This window comes from Sciurus carolinensis, chromosome 7 (assembly GCF_902686445.1).
Source record: "Sciurus carolinensis chromosome 7, mSciCar1.2, whole genome shotgun sequence".
Lineage (NCBI taxonomy): Eukaryota > Metazoa > Chordata > Mammalia > Rodentia > Sciuridae > Sciurus > Sciurus carolinensis.
Window position 1 is genome coordinate 124,084,295 of NC_062219.1, and position 22,588 is coordinate 124,106,882.

The following is a 22,588-nucleotide window of genomic DNA, read 5'->3' on the forward strand; positions in this document are numbered from 1 at the left end:
TTTGAGACAGGGTCTAAGTTTCTGAGGGCTATGTTGCCGAGGCTGGCTTTGAACTTGTTATCTGCTTCAGTCTTCCAAGACTCTGGGATTTTAGGCATGCACCACCATGCCTGGCAGGGACCAGTCTTTTGACTTCATTCTACTTACTTTCCCAGCATGATAGCATTTGGTAACTCTTTTCTTCAGTGACACTGTTTTCCATCTCACTGGCTGCTCCCTTTCATTTTCTAGACAGGGTCTCACTAAATTGTTGAGGCTGGCCTCAAATTGCCATCTTTCTGCTTCTGCCTCCATTGAATAGCTGGGACTATAGGCATGTGCCATGTCTGCCCACAGATGGAAAGCTAGAGCTTCCTTAGGACTGTGAATGATTTTGTAGTCTACAGAACTGAAGACTGAGGATTTGTTGCTTTTTGGTATCAGGGATTGAACCTAAGGGCACGTAACCACAGAGTCACATCCCCAGCCCTTTTTATTTTAAGACAGTCTCAGTAGGTTACTTACAGATTCGCTTAGTTTCTGAGGCTGGCTTCAAACCTGCAATCTTCCCGCCTCAGGTTCTGGAGTGCTGGGATTATAGGCATGCACCACTATGCCCAGCAGTTTTGTTCTGAATACCTAAGGACCTTGTAGTGGCATGATTGTCACACATGCCTTGGACTATCTCTTTACTTGTGAGATAAATTAACTATTTACTTTAGACTAACGTGAGGCATTACAACAAATACTTACACCTGATTATCTGAAACATGGTAGGTGCTTTAGAATACATGCATGATTGTGGCTTCAACCATCAACTACATGCAGATAACTCAGATTGATGTTTCTAGTAATCTATCAAAACTTGTATATCCAACTACTTACCTCTGCTTGGATGCCTTAAGACAACTGAAAACATCCCCAAGCCAAAATTAGTGGCTGTTTCCTCCCAGTAGCTTTTTAAAAAGAGAACTACATAAGCCAGAATAACCTGGAGAAACCTAAAAATACTTTCATTTTGACCTGTCACTTCCAAATATTCACTTTTCTCCAACTCAAACCTATGGCCACCATCCTGCTCACCTGTACTAACTGAAGCAAACTTCCAGCCTCCATTTCTAAGTCAGGCCATCTCCAAACAAATGGATCTTTTTTTTTTTTTTTTTTTTTTTTTTTTTTTTTTTGCGGTGCTGGGTATCAAACTCAGGGCCTTGTGCTTGAGAGGCAAGCACTCTACCGACTGAGCTCTCTCTCCAGCCCCAAACAAATGGATCTTATTAAAAAAAAAAAAAAAATCCATCTGATCCATAATCCTCACCAGTATACTTTAGACTTCCTTTAAAATCTAAGTCCTTATGTTCTGCAACCCTGAGTGGTCAATTCATCCTTCATCTCTATCAAAGACTTTTACTGGGACTACTCTCCCAACCCACCTCTTGTTTCTTTCAGGGTTTATCTTGGGTGTCATTTCCCTTCCTGACTCCCTTTATTATGCTCTCCCCTTTCGCTGTATCTCTCCTTTACAGAAGTTTTGACAGGTATATTTTTACAGCTATTTGTGTGTCTCCACTACTGGGGATTGAACGCAGGGGTACTTTAAAAACTGAGCTATACCCCCAGTCCTTTCTACTTTTTGAAACAGGGTCTCATGCAATTGCCCAGCTGGCCTTGAACTTGTGATCCTCCTGCGTCAGCCTCCTGAATAGCGGGGAACACGAGCATGCAGCTCTTGGCTATTTGTGATTTTTGATGAACACTTTAAAATGCACTGGTTTTAGCTATTATCATTAGTGTCTGGAATACTGCCTGGCTCACAGGAACTCAATACATTTTTGTTGAAATACTGTGCTTCATTATATTTACTTCATATACACCAAACTGACAAACATAGGTAAAATGTTTAAAAATTACTCCCTGCCACCATGTCTTTCCTTTCTTCTATAATACTTCACCCTTGACCACATGTAGCCTGGTTTGGTTGATGCCTGTTGGCTAAAGGGACCCCACAGATTCCCTTGAATGGGAAGAGACTTAAGCATCACCACCTGAATGACTAGAACACAGGGATTAAGGAAAATGCTGGTTTCCACTGTGTTTATTACTAATATAAAAAAACGTTAAAAAGAAAAAAATTCATTCTCAGTTCTTCAACGGCTCCCATCCCTCCCTCTTGCCCACACAACTCCTGACCCATTTCCCCAGGGCCAGCTCAAAACTGAACCTGTTCACTGCCGTTTTCACAGAAAACAACCAGTGCCAGGGATGTGAGGGAAGAGTGTCAGAAGAGAGCAACAGTACTGTCCAGGTTCCACCCAAAGATAGGCCAGGTGGAGATTCACAGAATTCAAATGAAAGGGCTGGTGGCCTCAAAATGACATAGTCTAACTAAAATGGGCTGAAAAGGAGCTGGGTAGGGAGGCCCATCTGAGGCTTTACAAGACATCACTGGCCTGTGTCAGACCCAGAATAACCAACACCAGAAGAAACAGGGAGGCAGTCTTGTGGAATTCCACAATTCTCCCAAGTTGGGAGGTGGGGAAAGTCTATAGGGCACCAAGAGCCTCACTCATTTTGGCAGGAAAAATTATTCTAGTGTTGGGAAATCACAAAAATGCCACGGACACTGAGAAAGGCTACAAGGGGATGCACAGTTTCACAAAGCACAGTGATCACAGACCATAGCGGTGGGGATCATGCTACTGACAGAGAAACTACAAAATCCAAAAGCAGGGGCAGTTGCCTTTCAGGGAGCAACTCCGTACCAGTCACCCAAACCTGACCCCAGGTCAGAAAACCTGGTGAGTTTCCCGAGCAGCTGAAAACATTGGGATGTCACATAAAAAGGACTTAAAACAAGCAGCTAAAGGGGGTAGGAAACCACTCCAGGGCTCTCAGGAATTGAGGGCAATACTGGGGACAGGTGGACAGATGCACAAGAAACAGCACCAAAGAGGTTTCCTGTTCAGCAGTCATTTGGCGAAAGGGAAGAAGATCCAGGAGGCAGTTGAGGGAGCAAGAAGGGGTCCCGAAGGCAAGTCTCTGGAGGCTGGATTAGAAGACAGAGCGCACTGTGCACCAGTGATGAAACACAACTCTGGACCCCAAACCAGGGAGGTGGTGGATGGGGGTGGACGTGTCACTGACCGAGGGTGTCGGGTGGAAGAGCCTCACAGTAGCCATCACGGGGCCAGAGGGAAATAAATGGCCACTAGGTCACAAAGGGCTCTTTTCCAGCCTGGATGGGAAGGCACAGTCTCACAGAGGAGGTCCATTGACGCCTGGGTGGTAGAAGGCACAGAGGTCTTCATATCTACAGTGGCCCTTTTTGGAAAAGTGTCGACAGACAGGGCGGTCGGATTTGTCTGTGGACAAGTGAAAATAGGTAAATTTAAATCTGAATAAGAAAGAAAACGAATGTCATAAAAAGCAGAGATAAAACCAGATTTGCTACCCTCTACCACTTCCAGATACTTTGGCTTTTTTTTTGGCAGGGGGAGCTGAGGACCTGGGCCTTGGGTGTGCTACGTGTATACTCTACCACTGAACTAAACTCCCAGCCCTCTATGTTTTTTTGACATGGTAGTCTTTCTCCTGGGAGAAAGAACATTTAGGACTACTTCTATTTCTGGATATAGTGGTATATGCCTGTAATCTCAGTGACTTAGGAGACTGAGGCAGGAGGACAAGTTTGAGATCATCCTGGGTAACTGAGAGAGATCCTGTCTCTAAAAAATAAAAAGGGCTGGGGGTAGAGTACCCCAGGTTCAATTCCCCAGTTCTGAGAGGGAAAAAAACAACAAAAAACAGTTGGTACAGGGGCTGGGGGTGTAGTTGAGTGGTAGTGTGTTTACCTGCCATGCCTGAGGTCATAGATTCAATGCCCAGAATCACGAAAGGAGGAAAAAATAAAATAAGTACAGCCCCAAGAAGAAGAGTCATGGGAATCCTGGGAATCAGGCCACTGTGGGATTTAATGCGTATGAAATATGCACAGGCATAACAAAGTGGACCTCACCTTCCATAACCTGGGGGCCATCCTTAGGCGGGCAGGTATTCTTGATAAGAGACCAGCTTTTGAGCCTTCGAGGGTTTCTCTGCTCTTTGTGAAAGGTTTCCCTGGAGGGACCCCCATGGCCTGGCCCCGGAAAAGGGGGTTCAGCATTGACCCCCCACCAACCACGACCATATGGGCCAGACCTGGGGCCGAGGCCTCCCCGGATTGGGCCTCTGCCCCGGGGAGGAGGTGGGAGACTCAGCAGTGGTGGAATCATCAGTCCCCTTGATCCTGGAGGACCTCTGTGAAGAGCTGAACAAAGAAAGACACAGAAAGGTGACCTATGGGCAGCTTAATCCTGACACAGAAGACCTGATCCCTCCCCTCTTTTACTGAAGTACAGCATACAGACAGAGATAAATCAGTTTTAAGTGCACAGCCCAATTATCACAAAACAAACACACCTGTGTTTCCACCACCTAGGTGAAGAAATAGAGCCTTATTAGCACTTCAAAAGACCCGCCCATGTGCCCCTTCCCCCTCCCCAAACATAACCACCATTCTGACTTCAAACACCATAGGTTAATCTTTGCCTGTTTTCAAACTTTGCATACATGGAATCATACAGTCTGTATTCTTTTGTGTCTGGCTCCTTTCGCGCAACATCATGTTTGTGAGATTCATCCAGGTTGCCTGTAGCGGTAGTTCATTCATTTTCATTGCAGTGTAGTATCCCATTGCATGCATACAAACAACTGATTTATCCATGCTACTGATGATGGACATGTGGGTGGTTTCCAGTTTGGGGCTATAACAAGAAATGTTGCTATGAACATTTTTATATATGTCTTTGTTACACATAACGTATGTATTTCTGTTGAGTATATACGTAGTAGAGGAATTACTGGGTCCAAGAGTGTATGCACATTCAAGTGTAAAAGAAAAAGTCAAGTTTAACAGAATTGTCAAACTTTGTTTCAAAGTATACCAATTTACACTCCAAGGAATAGTTCCATAGCCTCAACAATGCTTTTTACTGTGTCTTTCTGTTGTGAAAAGTAGTGGGCTGTTTTTTACTGTGGTAAAAACTATATAATATAAAAATTTACCATTTTAACTATTTTTAAATGCATAGTTCAATAGTGTTATGTATATTCATATGTTGTGAAACAATTGCCCAGAACTTTTCTTGCAAAACTGAAACTTTATACCCACTAAAAAACTCCCTGCCCCTCCCCTGGGCTACTACTAACCACCATCTCACTGTTTGTTTGTTTGTTTTTCCTTTCCTTTTTTTTTTTTTTTTTGAGATGGGCAGGAGCAGGGGGATGGGGGGGGTCTTACCATGTTGCCCAAGCTGGTCTCAAACACCTAGACTCAAAGTCATCCTCCTGCCTTAGCCTCCTGAGTAGCTGGGATCACAGGTGCACACTACAGTACCCAGCTCTGTTTCTCTGAATTTGACTTTAGATACCACATGGAAGTAGTATCATACAAACTTTTTTTTTTTTTTTTTGTGACCAGCTTATTTCTTAGCAAAATGTCCTCAAGGTTCATCCAGGTTGTAGTGTATGATAGCATTTTGTTTATACATTTTGTTTATCCACTCTTTTGTTAATGGACATTTGGGTTGCTTCCAGCTCTTAGGGTATTGTGAATAATGCTACAGTGAATCTACAGATATTTACTCAAGATGCTGCTTTCCATTCTTTTTGATATATATATTCAGAAATGGGACTGCTAGAGCATATGGTAGCTCTATTTTAAATTTTTTGAGGAATTTCCATGTTTATGGAAGATGACTGTACCATCTTACAAATACATCAATAATGCATGAGTTCTAATTTCAAAGTGGTATGCTTTTATCTTGCATTTATTTGATAATTAAGGATGTTGAGTACATGTTCACATGTTTTTCTTCTATTTAGATCTCCATTTTTATAAGGTGCCTATTCTGTTCTTTTGTCAATTTTTCTAATGGGCTGTCTCTGAAAGAGCTCCTTAAATATTCTATATATAACTTCTTTCTTTAAAAAATATTTTTATATTTGTAGATGGACATAATACCTTTATTTACTTATTATTTTATGTGGTGCTAAGGATCAAACCCAGTGCCTCACATGTGCCAGGCAAGCGCTCTACCACTGAGTTACGACCCCGGCCCTATATATAAATTCTTTATTGGTTATGTTTGTTGCAAATATCTTCTACTCTAAGGCTTCCAGTTAATTTCTTAATGGTGTCATGATTAACATGATTATCTGAGGTTCAATTTATCAATCTTTCCTTTATTATTAGTATACATGTTTAAAAACTCTTAGCTATTCCCAAATTTGCTTTCTAAAAGAATAATTCTTTCAATTTTCACACTTAAATCTACAGTTCCCTTGGACTGCCATTTGTATTTGGTCACTGAAATCTGAATAAGTCAGATTTCATTTTTTTCCACATGAATGTCTAATCAATTCAGCTTCATTTATTGAAAAGAGCACTTCTTCAGTTCTACCTTTACATAAATGAAGTGTTCCTACATCTGTGGGCCTATTACTGGATGCTAAACTGTTCTATTGACTTATATATGCATTACTGTGTCCAAACTACACTTTTGTAATTACTGGAGCTTTACTGCAAGTCTTGGTTTTCACAGTAAGTCCTCCAACTTTAAAAATGTCTTCGTGGTTTTTCACCCCTATCCCCTGCATGTCCACATAATAATGTAGAATGTTTACTTCCACAAAAACATTACAGAGATTCTGACAGGGAATGCAGTGAATCTACAGATTACTTTGGGAAGAAAAGACATTTTTACAACATTGAGTTTTCAAATCTGTGAATACACAACTTCTCTCCATTCATTCAGATTCAGAATCCCTGATTTTTTTACTTAAGACTTTGATGAATTTTACTCCCTCCCCTGTGCCCTTCCTCTGGACCTCCAAAAATGATCTGGGGCCCTTCCTCCTCACCTGACTTGGGGTCACCAGGCTTTCCATTGGCCATGGGGGGAGGGCCCAGAAGGCTAGGTGGTCCTAAGAGTAGACACGAAAATATAGTCATTAGAAGAGACTAAAGAACTTATGTTTCTTTATGGGTTTTTGTTCTATTATTAATTTCTCAATTCATTCAGTAAAAGCAAGTATGTTCTCAACAGTGTTGCGAATTCTCACCCCATATATCTTCCCTTTGCAAAGCTGCTTCAGGTGTGGCAAAAAGTGGAGTCTTAATCAAAGGACACTGACAATTTCTCTACCTCACACTGCTACTATCCATAAAATCCCAGGTGATTCCAGAGCTAATCCAAAGGTTCAACCTTTAGCTGCTGGTCAATCAGACAGTTCTTTTCTCCTCCCCTTCCCTGAGGGTAGTAGTTTACAGAAGTCTGCACTTCCACCTTCCCTGTGAAATGTGGTTACAAATTGTCAACCCAGTCATCGCAATCTGTGATATCTCTACTGCCCCTCTACCCTGCCATTCGGCGGCTGCGCAAACGGGCTCTTTACCCTCTCCTCCTCCGCCTTGTCCAGAAAGGCTTGGGACCCGGACTAAGATTGAGGGTTCAAGTAAGTGAACTCCTCATTCGAGGTTCCATCGTCAACAGGCCTCCTCTGCCCCACTCCCGCGCGTGCGCCCTTCCTCCTTCCGTTAGAGCCCCCTCCCCCGCACTTTAGCAGTCCTAGCCCCTCGTCTGGAATGGCTGACAAGCATGTGCACACCCTTCCAAGGCCCCTCACCGATGGGACTCTCATCTTCCTCATCTCCAGTCTCTTCCCGCTCGGGCAGTGGTGGCTGCTGTGGCGGCTGCTGCTGCTGCTGATTCTGCTTCTTTCGTTTCGGCATCGTGGCTGCGGCAATGGCTGCAGCGGGATTTGGAGGGCAGTGAGGAAGGGGCACGCTGCGATTCTGTTTCCGCTTCCGGGAGGGCGGTGGGCACTGAGGCCCAAGCTCCCGCCATTCCACTTCCGGAAGGTAGCTGAGAATTTTTGTTGTGTCTGCATTCTCATGTAAACCGCCTCCTTCAGTCTCTGCAAGGCAGGGCGAAAACGTTAACTCTTCTCTTTGCCCCGTTTCTATAAGTGCTTAAAAAAATTCCCTCCACGGTGAAAAGCACAAGTAACTCCTCACAGTGCCATAGAGTCGACAAATTTTCGGGCCAGAAAGCCTGAGAACGAAAGGCCTGTCGCGTCTTAAAATCGCCACATCCGGTCCGCGGTTACTATGGTAACAGTTGCAGGCACAACTTCGTGCCCTCTGACCCGTCTCCAAAAGTCCTGTCCCACCTGGGTTTTTCTTCTGGCCTGCGCTTGCACTTATGATCTATGAGCCTGCTTCTTCTCGTCGTTCCCACAGGGAATTTGGGTCCCAGCAGGTCGGCACCGAGGACTCTTCAGACCTCCACTCGCCCCTTAAGACCTTTGACTGTGCCCCCAGTGTAACACAGCAAACTGGCTTTATTCCTTGGACGCGCAGTCTCGGCTTTCCCCTATGGTCAAGTCCCCGGGTTAGTAGTGTAGCTTGTCCACGCCTCCCTTTCCCCTGGGTAGTAGGACTCGCCCTCCTCTCCACCGCCCCCTCCAGGTGAGTGGTAGCTTCTCTCTGGAGCGCAAGGTAGTGATGACACGCGTCCCCCCTCCTCTGGGCGCGCGTTGGTAGCGTCCGTGACGGAGTTAGTTCGATCCTCCCACGCGCGCCTCCTTCCTCGCCGCCGCTGAGCCTTCTCGGTGCCACTGGCTCTCATGTGTCGGTAGCCCACCCCGCATCACCCTCTCCGCCTCACTTCTAGGGGGAAGTGAGTGTCTCCCCTGTGCGCCTTCCATCCGGACCGCCGCGGCAAGTCGGTCGTGCCCGCCCGCTGACGTCACCTGCTAGCTCCGCCTCCTCAAGGGTCCCGGGCCCTTGCGGCGGGGGCTACCAGGGGGAGTCAGTTGAGGCGGCCGTAGCTCGGCGGAGGGCGGGCCAGGTGACTGGTCCAGGCCATGCCGAGGAAGAAGCCCTTCAGCGTGAAGCAGAAGAAGAAGCAGTTGCAGGACAAACGGGAGCGGAAGCGAGGTCAGTGCGGGAGCGGGAGGAGGGGGCGGGGCTCGGGCTCCCGCACATCTGGGAGGAGGGGTGTGCCTGCCGCACATCTGGGGGGGCGTGGGAGGGGGAGTGGGCTCGCGCGGATCTGCGTGGGCGCCCGCGGAGGGGATTCCCCCACTCCAGCGCCCCCCCATGTCTGGAAGGGGTGGGAAAGGATGGAGAGTTGGGGGAGGGGAGTCCCTCCAGCTCAAACGGGGCGCCATCCCAGCAGCTCCCTGGAAGAGTGACTATCCCCACGCACATCCGGAGGGTCCGGGGTAGGGAGGTCCTGAGGACGGAGCTTCGAAAGTAGTTGGGTGGACTGAAAGGAGGACCAGGCGGTCCAGGTAGGGGGGTCTTTTGGCTAGCCTGCACTGGCGTCACTGGCCCCTCCCCGCAGGGCTTCAAGATGGGCTGCGCTCCAGTTCCAACAGCCGCAGCGGGAGCCGGGAGCGGCGGGAAGAGCAGACCGATACCTCGGATGGGGAATCTGTAACCCATCATATCCGCAGGCTCAACCAGCAGCCTTCCCAGGGCCTGGGTCCGCGAGGCTACGACCCAAATCGGTGAGGGAGGGAGTGGGGCTCAGGCCTGGGCTTCCCCGCCTTCTTGAAAGTGGGAGTGTTGAGGGAAAGCTTGCTGCTGTTGGTGGACACTTGAAAGTGGAGATAGTGAGGCCGGAACACCAGTGTTCTCCCGGAGCAGGCCCCAATCCTCCCTTCCAGAGGGACTGGAGAGTTTGACTTTTAGAAGGGGTTGGCCTGGTCTTCTGTGAAAGGGGAGAATGGGGGGAGGCCCACTGAAAGGAAATTTGAACAACTGGAGAGAGAAAACTTTGTTTTCTGTAGGGGATGGGGTGCGGGGAGGGGTTGTGGTCTTGCTGTACGTCTGGTCCTTTTTCCCTTAGATACCGGCTTCATTTTGAGCGGGATAGTCGGGAGGAGGTGGAGAAGAGAAAAAGAGCAGCCCGGGAGCAAGTGTTACAGCCTGTCAGTGCTGAGGTGTTGGAACTGGACATCCGGGAGGTCTATCAGCCTGGATCAGGTGAGTGAGAACAAGAACCTGGGCGATTCCCACAGCAAGGGGGCTTGGAGAGTTTGGAAGAGTAAGAGCTGTGAGAAAGAGTGGTCTGGAATGCACACTTGAATCCTGAAACCATCCTCATACTTGCACTTCTTCCTGTTTTCTCAGTCTTAGACTTTCCCCGACGTCCTCCTTGGAGCTATGAGATGTCCAAGGAGCAGCTAATGAGCCAAGAGGAACGAAGCTTCCAGGAGTATCTTGGGAAGATACATGGGGCTTATACTTCGGAGAAACTCAGCTACTTTGAGCACAATCTAGAGGTGACAGTAGAGTGGGGACAGGAGTGGGGTAGTGTGACCCATGGACAAATTGTTCTGGAATCAGACTGGAAAGGAACTCTGGGTTCAGATTCTCTTACTGATCTTGTCTTTTCAGACGTGGAGGCAGCTGTGGCGAGTGTTAGAGATGTCTGACATTGTCTTGCTCATCACTGATATCCGTCATCCAGTGAGTACTTGGGATGAGGGTGGGCACGAGGGAAGAGGGTCAGGTTCTTGTGGGTAAAAGTCAGAGGTAGGAGATGGAAGATAGACAGGTATCCTTCCTTTCTTTCTACCCTTCTTTACTATGTGCTGATACCTGCAGTCAGAAACTCATTTTTCTGTTCATTCTTGCTGTAGTCTGTCACTTCTCCCCCGGCTAGCTGACTCCTCTTTACTTCCTCTGATGAGAAACTGCACATCTTGTCTCCCAGCATATCAAAGCTAGACCAATAGAAAATCCCACTGTGTGGGGCTGGGTTTGTGGCTCAGTGATAGAGCGCTTGCCTAGCACATGTGAGGCACTGGGTTCGATCCTCAGTATCACATAAAAATAAATAAATACAATAAAGGTATTGTGCAAAACAAAAAGAAAATCCTAGCGTGAAGCTCCAGGGATTCTAGTGAAGGCACCTGGGGGCTTCCGCCTGCCCAGCCCAAAGATGCCCTTTCTTCCTTATTTCATTTTTCTAGCATGTCCACCTCGGTTGCTGCAGAAACTACCTGGAATGTTAGGGTAGTGGTTAAGGCTGTAGGCTGTGCTGCTGGACTGCCTGGTGAATCCTGACTCTGCCACTTCACTGTGGTCCTTCAGTGGAGAAAGGGAGGTCTGTGGGAACATTTAGGTTGGAAGTCCTTAATGAATGTGCACACACGTATGCACAAATACATGCATGATCTATACACAGAGGCACATTTACACATACTCATGTTTGTAGTCATACATACTTAACACATAAACCTGCACTTATAAGCATATATTTGAATGCATGCTCATATGCATGTGTATACACTTGTGCAGTTATGTGCACACAAAACATCATAATTTTTATCCCAATCCCCATTCCTATTCCTGATTTTAGCCTTTACTTTAGTGTGCTAGGTATCTCTATTTCCTTATCTTATTTTCGGTTCATTTCAAATGCTAATCATGACCTGTAGGAAGCCCACTGAAACTTGCGTAGTTATTACTAACCCCTGCTTTGTCTTTCTTGTTTAGTTTGGCTGACTTACTGTTTTCACCCCAGAATCTGCCACTTCCAGGGCCTTGTCTCTGAACTGTGCTTGGTGAGTGGGGAGCTGGAGACAGAACTCTGGGTTGACCTCTCATTCCTCTATCCCATTACCAACCCTATCCCAGGTTGTGAATTTCCCACCAGCACTTTATGAGTATGTGACTGGAGAACTTGGTCTGGCCCTGGTACTGGTCTTGAACAAGGTAGATCTGGCTCCACCGGCTCTTGTGGTTGCCTGGAAGCATTATTTCCACCAACACTATCCTCAACTCCACATCGTCCTTTTCACTTCTTTCCCTCGGGACCCTCGCACCCCACAGGACCCTAGTAGTGGTGAGTGAGCATTGAGGAGGGCAGCATGGGGCAAAGGGGAGAACAGAGAGGCTTGTTGGCAAGGGGATACTTAATTTGGGGCCTGAGGGTGGTGGGAGAGTTGATGTGCAGAAGCCTTTGTGTAACCCCTGTGTGCATTCTGATTTCAGTCTTGAAAAAGAGTCGGAGGCGGGGGAGAGGATGGACTCGGGCCCTGGGGCCAGAACAGTTGCTGAGAGCCTGTGAAGCCATCACTGTGGGGAAAGGTATGTGATTCTTTGAAGTCACTGGGGAGACCTAAGACCCAGAGTCATTTTGTTCATTTTTCCCAAAGTTGACCTCTATTATGGATGGGCACAAGGAGGGTAGAATAAAGAACAGACTGACTTGGTTGGACAAGAGAGGCAGGAGGTAGGTAGAAGCCTCAGTGGCTTGCTGCTTTCAGTCTTTCTGGTACTTTTCAGAAACTCTGAGAAATTCACATGACTCAAGGGTGGGATCAAGTGAAGTCTGGAGAGATGGTGAGCTGCAGTTGTGCAGATTGGCACTGTGAGACTCCCGAATGTGCTAGTGACATCAGCTATGCAGCTGGGCCATCATATACAATGGCCCCAGGAAACCTTCTTCTTTTCTGCGCAGTGGACTTGAGCAGCTGGCGGGAGAAGATTGCTCGGGATGTGGCCGGGGCCACCTGGGGCAATGGCTCTGGGGAGGAGGAGGAAGAAGAGGATGGGCCAGCAGTTCTGGTGGAACAGCAGACTGACTCAGCAATGGAGCCAACTGGCCCAACGCGGGAACACTACAAGGATGGGGTGGTGACCATCGGCTGTGTGGGTAAGGAAGCAGTGATCTGCTCACAGAGGCCCCAGAGGTGCTAAGTTTCACTATTTGGAAAGGAGGGATGATCAGTCCTCATTAGGCCCCAGGGTCTTTGAGGGTTGAGTTCTGCCAGTGATCATAGGCAAGGCAGAGGAGGCCATCTGCTCAAGTGGATATAAACTCCATTTCTTCTCATTTGTATGATCTTGAGCAAGTTTTTTTTACAATTGAGTTTCAGTTACTTTGATTTGAGGATGTTTATACCCAGTTCAAAGAATGAACGTGAGGAATGAAAGAAGTAGTATTGAGAGATTCCAGTGGTGCCTGAAAAATAGTGACATTAACAATAGCAGTGATTATTATTAAATTTTAGTATTTATGTGGTACTGTGTGCCAGGCACTGTTTTGAGTGATCTATACATATTCATTTTTCAGTTGTTATTAGCCTCTAGTACAGGGATCATTAAATCATAGCAGGTTGCAGTAAGTGTTAGTTTCTTTCTGGGTTTTAACACTTTAAGTCTGTGATTGAGGGGAGTCTCTCCTTGATTAGAGCTTTGTCACAGGTCCTAGTGGGGGAAAATGGATATATGATTAGGTTCCAGGGTCCCTTTTCATTTTGGGTTCAAGAGTTGAAAAGAGACCTTGGCAAAATTGTATCTGAGATACTACTGGAACCAAAAAGGACACAGCCCATAAATCTAGGAGCATGGAATAGCTAGTAGATAGATAGAAAGAACCCCTGACTTATCTTTCAGTGTCCTTTGTTTGTGAAAACCATGCTTGACGGTTGAGTGATTACTCTCCTCTTTCCTTCCACTGACTTCTTTCCCTTCCAGGGGCCCTGTTCCTCTCTCAGTAGCCTCTGCCCTAACTTGTCTTTTGGGGTTGTATGATAGTGAGAGTTTTTGCTGTGGTATGCTTATGTGTATTGGTTCTCATTCATTCATCCATTTAATCAATATTAACTGAGCACCTACCAAGTGTCAGGTACTGTTCTAAGGAAATACTGGTGTGAAGATAACAGAAAGCTTCTAAAATTCATGGAGCTTGTTTTCTTGAGAGTGAATATATTTGAGATCTAAAATCATATCATTTAGGGGAAAGAAGGAAATAAAGCCATGAAATGGGATAGAGAGTTCTGGGAGAGAGGGTCTTCTGGAAGGTTCTCGGGTGAGAAGAGGAAGTGAGCCATTTAGAGTTCTGGGGAAAGGGGCCTGGAAGCCAGAAGTGTTAGTGAGGGAGTCTTGAGGTGAGAATGGGCTTGGTAGTACTGGGACCACGAGACAGTCATGGGGATTCAGTAAGAGAGGGAAGAGGAAGGGGGAGGACAGGATTGCCAGGGGCCACATTATGTAGGGCAATTGTGGCTATGATGTGCATGGATTTTATTCTCAGTCTTATAAGAGAAAAACCATTGGTGAGTTTTGAGCAAGGAATGATAGGATTTGATTTCCTTTTTTAGAAGTTTGTTCTGTCTCTGAGTAGATGAATAGTGGGAGTTGGGTGAGAAAGGAAGCAAAGAGAGCAGTCAGTGGCTACTCCATTAGTCTAGGGGAGAAATAAAAGTAGCTTAGAGAAAGAAGGAAAGGGGGAGAGGAAGGAAGGGGTGGTGATGAGACAGGTTCAGAAACAGGATATATTTTAAAGGCAAGAAAATGAGATTGCCGATGTCTTGCATTTGGCGCATAAGAGGAAGCAAGGTATAAAGAAGGACTTCCAGATTTTTGTCCCAAGCAACTAGGGATACTGAGCTGAGGATATTGGAGAGGAGCAGGTTTGGAATACTAATGAGGAAAGGAGAGAGGAATCATAAAGAATCAGAAATTAAATTTGAGATTGTTTTTAAATGTCTCGTGCAGAGTTGTTGAATACATGGGTATAAGAATCTGGAACTTAAGAAAAGAAAAGGACTGGATATTTGAATTTGGGTGGTCTTTAAATTTAGGGAGCCACTGGTAGATATAGGTGGTATTTAAAGCCATGGAATTGGATGAAATGTAGGGGAGAAGAAGAGGAAGCTAATGACTGAGCTGCACTTAGAAGTTGGGCAGAGGAGGAGGAACCAGCAAAGGAGAGTGAGAGGAAAGAGGAAAGAAAACCAAGGAAATGTCTGGAAGTGAAATCAACTGTGTCAAATGTGGCTAAAAGGAGTGAGAGGAGAATGAAGACTTGTTCAGTAGGTGTGGTGATGTGATCAGTGGTTTTGAAGGAGGAGGAGGAATAGTATGTGAGGTTCCCCAATTGCAGCAATATGAGAAACTCATATAATGTGTGATTGGCATCAGACACAGCAATATCCATGCTATACAATTCCATCTGCATAAAGTTCAAAGGCTACAAATTAGACCACATTGTTCAGAGATGTACAGGTCATAAATTAACAAGAAACGTAAGGAGTAGAATCCCTCAAAAGTCAGGATAAGGCTCCTGTGTAGAGAGAGGGGATTATTATGGAGAGGGACACAGGGAGCTTTTGAGGAAGTATGTCACATTCTGGGCTTGTGTCTGGGTGCTATGGGGTTCCTTGGGCTTCACGTTCATGTTCTGTGTGATTTTGTGTATGTTACAGTTTATAGTGATAAAGAAGTTGGTGTGTAAAAGTGGTGATAAGAAATAGTAAATCTTTTAAGGAGTTTTACTATACAGGGGACAGAGAAATGGGCTTGTGGGCTTTCCAAAGAATTGTTTCCTTTCCCTCTCTCCTTTCAAAAGAAGATACTTCATTGTGTTGTAAAGCACAGTCAGTTTGGCAGTGTGGCTTTTCTCAACCATTGCCAACTGCCTGGCAGCAGGTGTTGTATGGACAGACAATTACATTTTACAGAGTTGAGGTTTTGCCTGGAGAATAAGACAGAGGGAAGAGGTGGGACCAGGGAACCCAAGGTCTATAGCTATAGAACTGGATCATAGACTCTGAGGTGGACATAAATTAAAGTGGGAAGTGGGGTAAGTGAATCAGTATTGTATAGTGTTATCATGCTAGACTTGGGGCAAAGAATTATTGGGATAGAGGAACCAGAATAAGTCAGCTTGAAATATGGGTTGTGAGGACAGAGGATTACTTGGAATTGAGGCATTGGAGGAATAAAGTGACAGGGCCTAATGTGACCATGGGTGTGGGTAGCTGAGATGGAGTGAAGGAAACAACTTTGAGAGTGAGATGCAGCATTGAGGAGTCAAAGCCCTGGACAAGAGATCTGTGCAGGAACTAGACTTGACCAGAAAGAAGTTGGTGGTGATTGTGAAGAGAGGGGCTGCCAGTCTTCTTGGACAAGTCATGATAGGTATTATGAAATGCAAGTCTCAACTCTGCTGGGTACTTTGCTGTAGGCCCAGAACCATGCAGTTGTGTCTGTTGTCAACGTAACCCTGACCCACTCTGAGGTAGGAGCTATCTGTCCTGTAAAATGAAGAAATAAAAAGGCTTAGAAAATTGAGTAAATTGCCTTGAGGTTACAGAGCCATAAGTGGAGTGACTGGGATTCACAGCTGGCAGACCAGGGCCTGATTTGTAGTTTTCAATGTTACACCACTTCCTTAAATTCTGAGCCCTAGTTCCCCTTTCATCTATAGCCAGTGAGTCCTGCCTGCCATCAAGCAAGGGCCTAGAAGATGTCCAATTTCCTTGCCTCCCTCAGGTTTTCCCAATGTGGGGAAGTCCTCACTGATCAATGGACTGGTGGGGCGGAAGGTTGTGAGTGTCTCCAGAACCCCAGGCCACACCCGATACTTTCAGACCTACTTTCTCACCCCGTCTGTGAAGCTCTGTGACTGCCCAGGCCTCATCTTCCCCTCCTTACTGCCCAGGCAGTTGCAGGTATGAGGACAGAGGTGGAGGGGAGGGATGGAAGGCAGAATGCTGAGGAAGGTCCTGAGTGCTGTTCCTGCAGGTTCTGGCTGGTATCTACCCCATCGCCCAGATCCAGGAACCCTACACTGCTGTGGGCTACCTGGCCTCCCGGATCCCTGTGCAGGCCCTGCTCCACCTGCGCCACCCAGAGGCCGAGGATCCCTCAGCAGAACACCCCTGGTGTGCGTGGGACATCTGTGAAGGTGAATTTCATGTCTGGCCGTAGCTGCCCTCCCTTTTCTGCTGCCTCCTGGTCTCCCCCTTTATCCTGCTGTCCTCTCTCCTCAGATTCTGCCATTGGTGAAGTGGCTGTCCACTCATCCTTAGAATTTTATCACAGGACTAGAAAGATCTCTGGACTAGACTGTTTTGGGTGGTGGGTGACTGGTACCTGGTACACAGGCTTCCCTTTTTTTTTTTTTTTTTTTTTTTTTTTTTGGGTGCTGGGGATTAAACCCAGGGCCTTGTGCTTGCAAGGCAAGCACTCTACCGACTGAGCTATCTCCCCAGCCCCAGGCTTCCCTTCTTGTTGCTTTTATCCTTCCAGCCTGGGCAGAGAAACGTGGTTACAAGACAGCCAAGGCAGCTCGGAATGATGTGTACAGAGCTGCTAACAGCCTCCTGCGGTTGGCAGTGGACGGCCGCCTTAGTCTGTGTTTTCATCCACCAGGCTACAATGAACAGAAAGGTCAGAACCAGATATTTTTCCCTAGCTCCTGCTTTGGGGTGGGCAAAAGGATGTGGGCTTTGTGGCCAGAGGATCAGACCTAGTTCTGTACTTGTTGGCCAGCTTTGTACTCTTTAACATCTCTGAGGCAATATCCTCATCTGCAGATGACGGTAACAATCACTCTCAAGCAAGATGGCTGTGAAGATTGAAATTGATATGCCCAAGTATCTGCTCAGGGGTCTATATGTGGGGTGCTGAATGAATGAATGGGTTCTAGCAGCTTTAAGAATTATTGTTATTCCTGGTCTTTGCCTCTTCCACATCTTTCTCTGACTTTAGTTCCTTGCTCAAAACTCTCCTACATTCTTTTTCTTGTTTTGGTTCCCTAGGCACTTGGGAGTCTCATCCAGAGACCACGGAGCTGGTGGTTTTGCAGGGCAGGGTGGGACCATCAGGTGACGAGGAGGAGGAGGAAGAGGAAGAGCTGAGCAGCTCCTGTGAGGAGGAGGGAGAGGAGGACCGGGATGCAGATGAGGAGGGAGAAGGGGATGAGGACACCCCAACCTCAGCTCCAGGGTCCTGTCTGGCCGCCCGAAACCCTTATGCCCTACTGGGTGAGGATGAGTGCTGAGTCCCCGCCTAGTGTCATCTTCCCATTATCTTTGCTTTTGGACTGACCTGGAGGCATCTCCCCTCTGCCACCCCAATTGTGAATAAAGATTGTCTGCTTTGTAGCCCCTTCCCCAAGTGAACTGAGGTGAGAGCGGTAGTTATGGGCTGACAGATATGGGAGACTTCTCTCCTCTTCTCTCTTCTATTCTCATGCATTCTCTTTGCGAAGGAAAGTTCTCTTAGGAATTAATTCAGTGGGTTCTTAGGCCCTCTGCCCACTTTTTACTTCGCACCTTAAGAATCCATATTCCACATGGAGAGAAGAGGTCTAAATTCAACCCTCCTTTGGAGTTTGTGCCATTCAACCTGATTTGAGCTACAGCCCTGTGCGCCCCCTGCTGCCATACCTGGGTTATACCAGGAGCTTCTGGGAGAAGAAGCAGTAAGAGGAGTCATAAACTAACATCTCCAAGTGAGGTTTTTACAGGAATTTTTCAGATTCAACAAATATTTATTGAGGGTTTACCATGAATCTGTACATGTGCTAAGTACTGATCATATAAAGATGCACAAGCAGGGCCTGGGCTAAATTTGAAGCGTGGCCACAATCAAGACCCCAAACCCAAGTTTTTGGATTAAGCATGGTGTATAATCCTGGGGGCTCATGCAGTATAATTATAGGACTTTCTATTGTTATAGATTTTTAGTTAAGACAAAATACTTGTGAAAACATTGATGAAATGTGTACGAGTAGAGAATTACTGCCAAACAACTGATGTGCACATTTATGATTTGAGCAGAATAGCCCTTAAAATACAGCATTAAGTTTCATTCTTTAAAAGCTTGGCAACTAACAGTGTAAAAAGCACATAGGGGAGGGCACAGAAATAGCCTCTGTAGTCCATTTACCAAAGATGACCCAGTTCAGGGTCTGAGCTAGAAGTTAGCAGGTGGCCAGAGCCATCTTAGGGTGTTATTTCTGCATTTCAGCAGAGGTCTGCTCTTTTGTGAGTCAGGGGTCCTTAGGCCTTGCTGGGCTTCACCCTTGCTAAGCAAACAACTAGACTCTTAGGTTGAATTCCTGGAGAGAAGTAAGACTGAGCTGTATTTTATTGACTGCCATAACATCTTCTGGGGTGGGTGGTAGCAAAAAGTGTAGTTTTCTGAGTTAACCACTAGGTATAGGGGTGAGAAGACGTGAAAGGATCAGATCCTCTTTGACTCAGAAGCATCACATTGAGTTTCTGGGTCACTGAGCAATTTCTTTAATGCCAGCAGAGACCCTGTCAGTCTAGAAGTAAAGGAAACTACATTGAGAAGAGGCCAAGGTGTTTGGGTCACACATTCTGTCAAGTTCCTTTGATCCAGTGAGGACAGAAGTCCTGCAATTTGCATTGTAGTGCAAAGTTTAAATAAAACCAGCATGTGAATGCGCTTGAAGGCTACCCAGAATGTGCTAGAAAAGAGAAAAAGTCCTATTTTAGAGAATAATTCGCCTATCTCATCTGGGGGCTCAGCCTCATGAATAGGTTTTTAATGAAGGAAAGGGGATTCCCAGCTCAGCTGAGTTCATGATATACAGAGATACTCAGGCAACTTCTGTGCTGTAGGAGTTGTGGTGGAGACATTGGATTAATTTCACTTGTCTTGATCTTTTGCTGTCTCATAAGTTTCACCAGGAGCATCTAGGGCTAGGGATGGAGTTCTGATCAGTAGCTGGGTGGGCTTGGGGAACTGTGGAGGAGGATTTTATGCTGAGAACCTGGCAGGAGGTAACTCTTACATCCCCAAGGGCTAGACTGTATGTGATTTCCTGGGCCCCTGTCAGTGACTCAGTCCACATGAAAATAGCACCAGGAAAGAACTGTCTTAGGGACAAAGAGGTCAGGGAGAAGGATAATAGTGCTCTAACATTAGTGTCTAAGACTGAGGTTAAAACTTATTCAGAGGACAAAGGAAACCAGGGTCTAGTCTCCCTTCTATGCTGAACTACCTAGGACACCTGTCTTCACACCCCTCTTTCCTGGGTCATGTCCACTAAGTGGATTACTTGACCATGGAGGTCTGAAGCTCTGGCAGTACCCACAGCTTGCCAGTCTCTTGGAGAGAAACTGGGGCTTCTCTCATCCATGCTGGAATTTCATTTAGACACTATCTTTTTCCCAATCTTCCCTTTTTCCAGATTGGGTTCTAGTCTTGATCTGAAACAAGTCTATGTGTGGACCAGGGAGGTTCAATTATCTGAGCCTCTTGTTTCATTTCTTAAACTCATTAATATAGTCAACAAAAACTGGTTGAAAACAGTATTACCAGACATGCTGAGTTCTGGGACAAAAACAAAAATTGAACAAAGTATTGACCCTACCCTCAAGGAGTTGAACTGCCAGACACTAAATAGTAAAATAAATGTAGCACTATATAAGTTATGAAAGTGTAACTTGTCTTGTATCCATTGAACTGTCATACCTAAAGTGGATAATAATCACCCCAAGGATTCATTGACCCACTGACCATTTTTTTGAGCATTTACTGTGCCAGTTACTGCTAAGTGGTAAGTGGGTAGAAGCAGTCTTTTGTGGAGCTCACAATTTATTGGAGAATAAAGACAATTAAGTAGACAATTTTTAATGTGGAGGAAAATTAGACAACTTTTTAAAAAGTGTGATAAGTTCTGTGAGAAGGGTGGTATAAGATCCCTTGGGATAGTGGTGTCTCCATAAGAATGTAAATAATTGCTGTGAGAACAACCAATAGGAGCAGCTAAGCTAGTCTTGGTGAGTCAGAGAAAGCCTCCTGCAGGGACAGAGAGGTCCAAGCTGAGCCCTGAAGACTGAGAAGGAATTAGGCTGATGTGGAAGAGGAAAATATTCCAGGCTAAGGAGATGACAAAGGTAGAGAACAAAACTTGGGAAGGCTAACATATTCAACATAGCTGGGGCAGAGAGTGTGTGGAAAAGTGGGGGAATTTGAAGATGAGAGTGGAAGGTTTGGTCCAGCTCTGTGGGGCCTTCTCAGCCATGTTTAAAATGTAGACTACCCAGAAGAACCTTGAAGAACTTTAACCTTAAGATTAAAAAGGAGAGAGTTAATTGTGCCTTAGATCACTGGGTGCAGTGTGGTAACTGATTTGGAAATGGGGAGAGAGATCAGAAACTTTTGTAGCCATTCCAGGAGGAGAGAATGGAAGCTAGAAACAAGATAGTAACAGATGGAAAGAAGATAGTTTATGAAACACTTGGGAGGTAGAATTGACAGGTGTTGGGATAGTTTTGCCGTGTGGGGAAGGAAGAGGGTAAGTCAAGAGTGCACATTCTGTTTCTGATTTGGCAATTGGACGGGTGGGCTGTTTCCTGAGACAGGGTTTATGTAAGTGGAGCTTGGAGAGAGGTCAAAGTTTTGGACAGAGATCTGGGCATATCAAGATATAGGTGGGAGGAGAGTAACAGATCATCTACAGAGAGAATGTAGCTTGAGACGAGAACTTGGTCGAGGAAGAAAGTGCATAATGTATGAAAGGACAGGCAGGGAAAGAGGAGCCAGTGAAACCGAGAAACCTATTTAGTGGAGAGCCATGAAACCAAGGGAAGGGGAGGAACAAAGATGGGCACAGCATGGATTGCTGAGGGTGATGAAACAAAGAATGAAGAGCTTTCACTGGCAACAAAGGATGCTTTGACCATCTTGATGAATTCCATTGGAGAGCTGAGGAGAAAGAAGTGGGGATATAAATTTCAAGAAGTTTGATTGTGATTGCAATGGAAAAAATGGAGCAGAACACGTAAGAATTGAGGAACTTCTTTGTTGTTTAAATTTGGAGTGTTTTAATGTGCTTTTAGGCAGAAGGATTCCCTGGAAGAGAAAGGTTGAAAATGCAGGAAGGTGGGGATTGGTGATGGAACAAGCCTTGGAGAGAGGCAGGGTGGTCCTGGAGTCCCAGTGCAGGAGTAGCCTCAGGCAGGAGCTGTGTGTGGCTTCTGTCATGAGAGGAGGAAACAGCGCTGACATTCAGCCGTCTTGCACTGGTACCGCTCAACCAGTTATTAAAACACTTCTGTACCAGTTAGTAAGTAGTATAAGAGTAACTGCAATAAGCAGTAAAAATAATTTGTAAGTGGGCTTCCCGCTGCATCTGAGAAGCTTTGCAGCGCCATCTGCCGGTGCGGCAGCATCACTGCAGGCTGAGAGATTGCTTTGCACTTTCTTTATTAAACACTAAAACTGCCTGTTTAAATTATCTTTGAACTGTGGAGCTGCTACTGCTTCTAAACAGTTTAGCTTCTTTCTTGATTTTATTGCTAGTACATTGTCATTCTTGTGCCAGTAGCAAGTTTCAGTGTTTTAATATTTACAAATTCGAGAATTTTTAATAAAATATTAAAGCCAAACTTGAATGAAGAGACAACAAAGTTTGCATATGTTTCTTAATGTGCCTTTTGAAATATCACAAATGAGAATGTTTTGGTTCCTCAGAAGAACAAAGAAGAAATAACATTAATGAGCTGCAGCCTGGAATGTTTTCTGTTAATTGTGCAAAAGTTCAAACAGTTTGGAAATTCTTTCCAGTTTTTTATTTTGAACATTTTTCTAACACACAGTCAAAAAAGACAATAAACACCTAAACACATAATATAAAGATTCAATGAGTTCCGACGTTTTGCCATATTTGTCTTACTAACCTCTACCCATCTTACATATTCACCTGCCTTCTTACCCTTT

The 22,588-nt window shown here is 45.7% G+C and overlaps 2 protein-coding genes across 4 annotated transcripts; one reads left to right on the top strand and one right to left on the bottom strand.

The window, feature by feature from the left end:
- Positions 1–1,732: 1,732 nt before the first annotated feature.
- Prr3 (proline rich 3) lies at positions 1,733–8,976 on the bottom strand. Of its 3 annotated transcripts, none has more exons than XM_047557820.1 (5): positions 7,705–7,781; positions 6,940–7,002; positions 4,600–4,781; positions 3,995–4,285; positions 1,733–3,341 (listed from the first exon to the last, which is right to left on the bottom strand). In XM_047557820.1, the coding sequence occupies exons 3-5, from the start codon at positions 4,757–4,759 to the stop codon at positions 3,235–3,237; spliced, it is 558 nt and encodes a 185-aa protein (XP_047413776.1). In that variant the 5' UTR covers positions 4,760–4,781; positions 6,940–7,002; positions 7,705–7,781; the 3' UTR covers positions 1,733–3,234. The 3 variants fall into 3 exon arrangements, with proteins under 3 accessions (XP_047413776.1, XP_047413774.1, XP_047413775.1); XM_047557818.1 differs by having other exon boundaries at positions 1,806–3,341; positions 4,588–4,781; XM_047557819.1 differs by lacking the exon at positions 4,600–4,781 and having other exon boundaries at positions 1,807–3,341; positions 7,705–8,976.
- Positions 8,646–22,267, top strand: Gnl1 (G protein nucleolar 1 (putative)). Its single transcript, XM_047557817.1, has 12 exons — positions 8,646–9,019; positions 9,429–9,594; positions 9,936–10,072; positions 10,220–10,371; positions 10,487–10,558; positions 11,732–11,939; positions 12,089–12,184; positions 12,558–12,752; positions 16,379–16,557; positions 16,631–16,793; positions 17,138–17,278; positions 17,650–22,267. Exons 1-12 carry the CDS (start codon positions 8,947–8,949, stop codon positions 17,889–17,891), a joined length of 1,824 nt encoding a protein of 607 aa, XP_047413773.1. The 5' UTR covers positions 8,646–8,946; the 3' UTR covers positions 17,892–22,267.
- The last annotated feature ends 321 nt before the right edge of the window (positions 22,268–22,588 follow it).

Excerpts from the sequence above, each read along its gene's own strand:
- Prr3 (XM_047557818.1), bottom strand. The coding sequence starts at position 4,759 with ATGTCCATCATCAGTAGCATGGATAAATCAGTTGTTTGTATGCATGCA. Across the intron at positions 4,286-4,587 it reads TACAGACTGTATGATTCCAT|CTCTTCACAGAGGTCCTCCA; the intron begins GTATGCAAAGTT and ends TTCTTTGTTCAG. Across the intron at positions 3,342-3,994 it reads TGGCCCCCAGGTTATGGAAG|ACAAATCCGACCGCCCTGTC; the intron begins GTGAGGTCCACT and ends ACTTGTCCACAG.
- Gnl1 (XM_047557817.1), top strand. The coding sequence starts at position 8,947 with ATGCCGAGGAAGAAGCCCTTCAGCGTGAAGCAGAAGAAGAAGCAGTTG. Across the intron at positions 9,020-9,428 it reads CAAACGGGAGCGGAAGCGAG|GGCTTCAAGATGGGCTGCGC; the intron begins GTCAGTGCGGGA and ends CCCTCCCCGCAG. Across the intron at positions 10,559-11,731 it reads TCACTGATATCCGTCATCCA|GTTGTGAATTTCCCACCAGC; the intron begins GTGAGTACTTGG and ends ACCCTATCCCAG.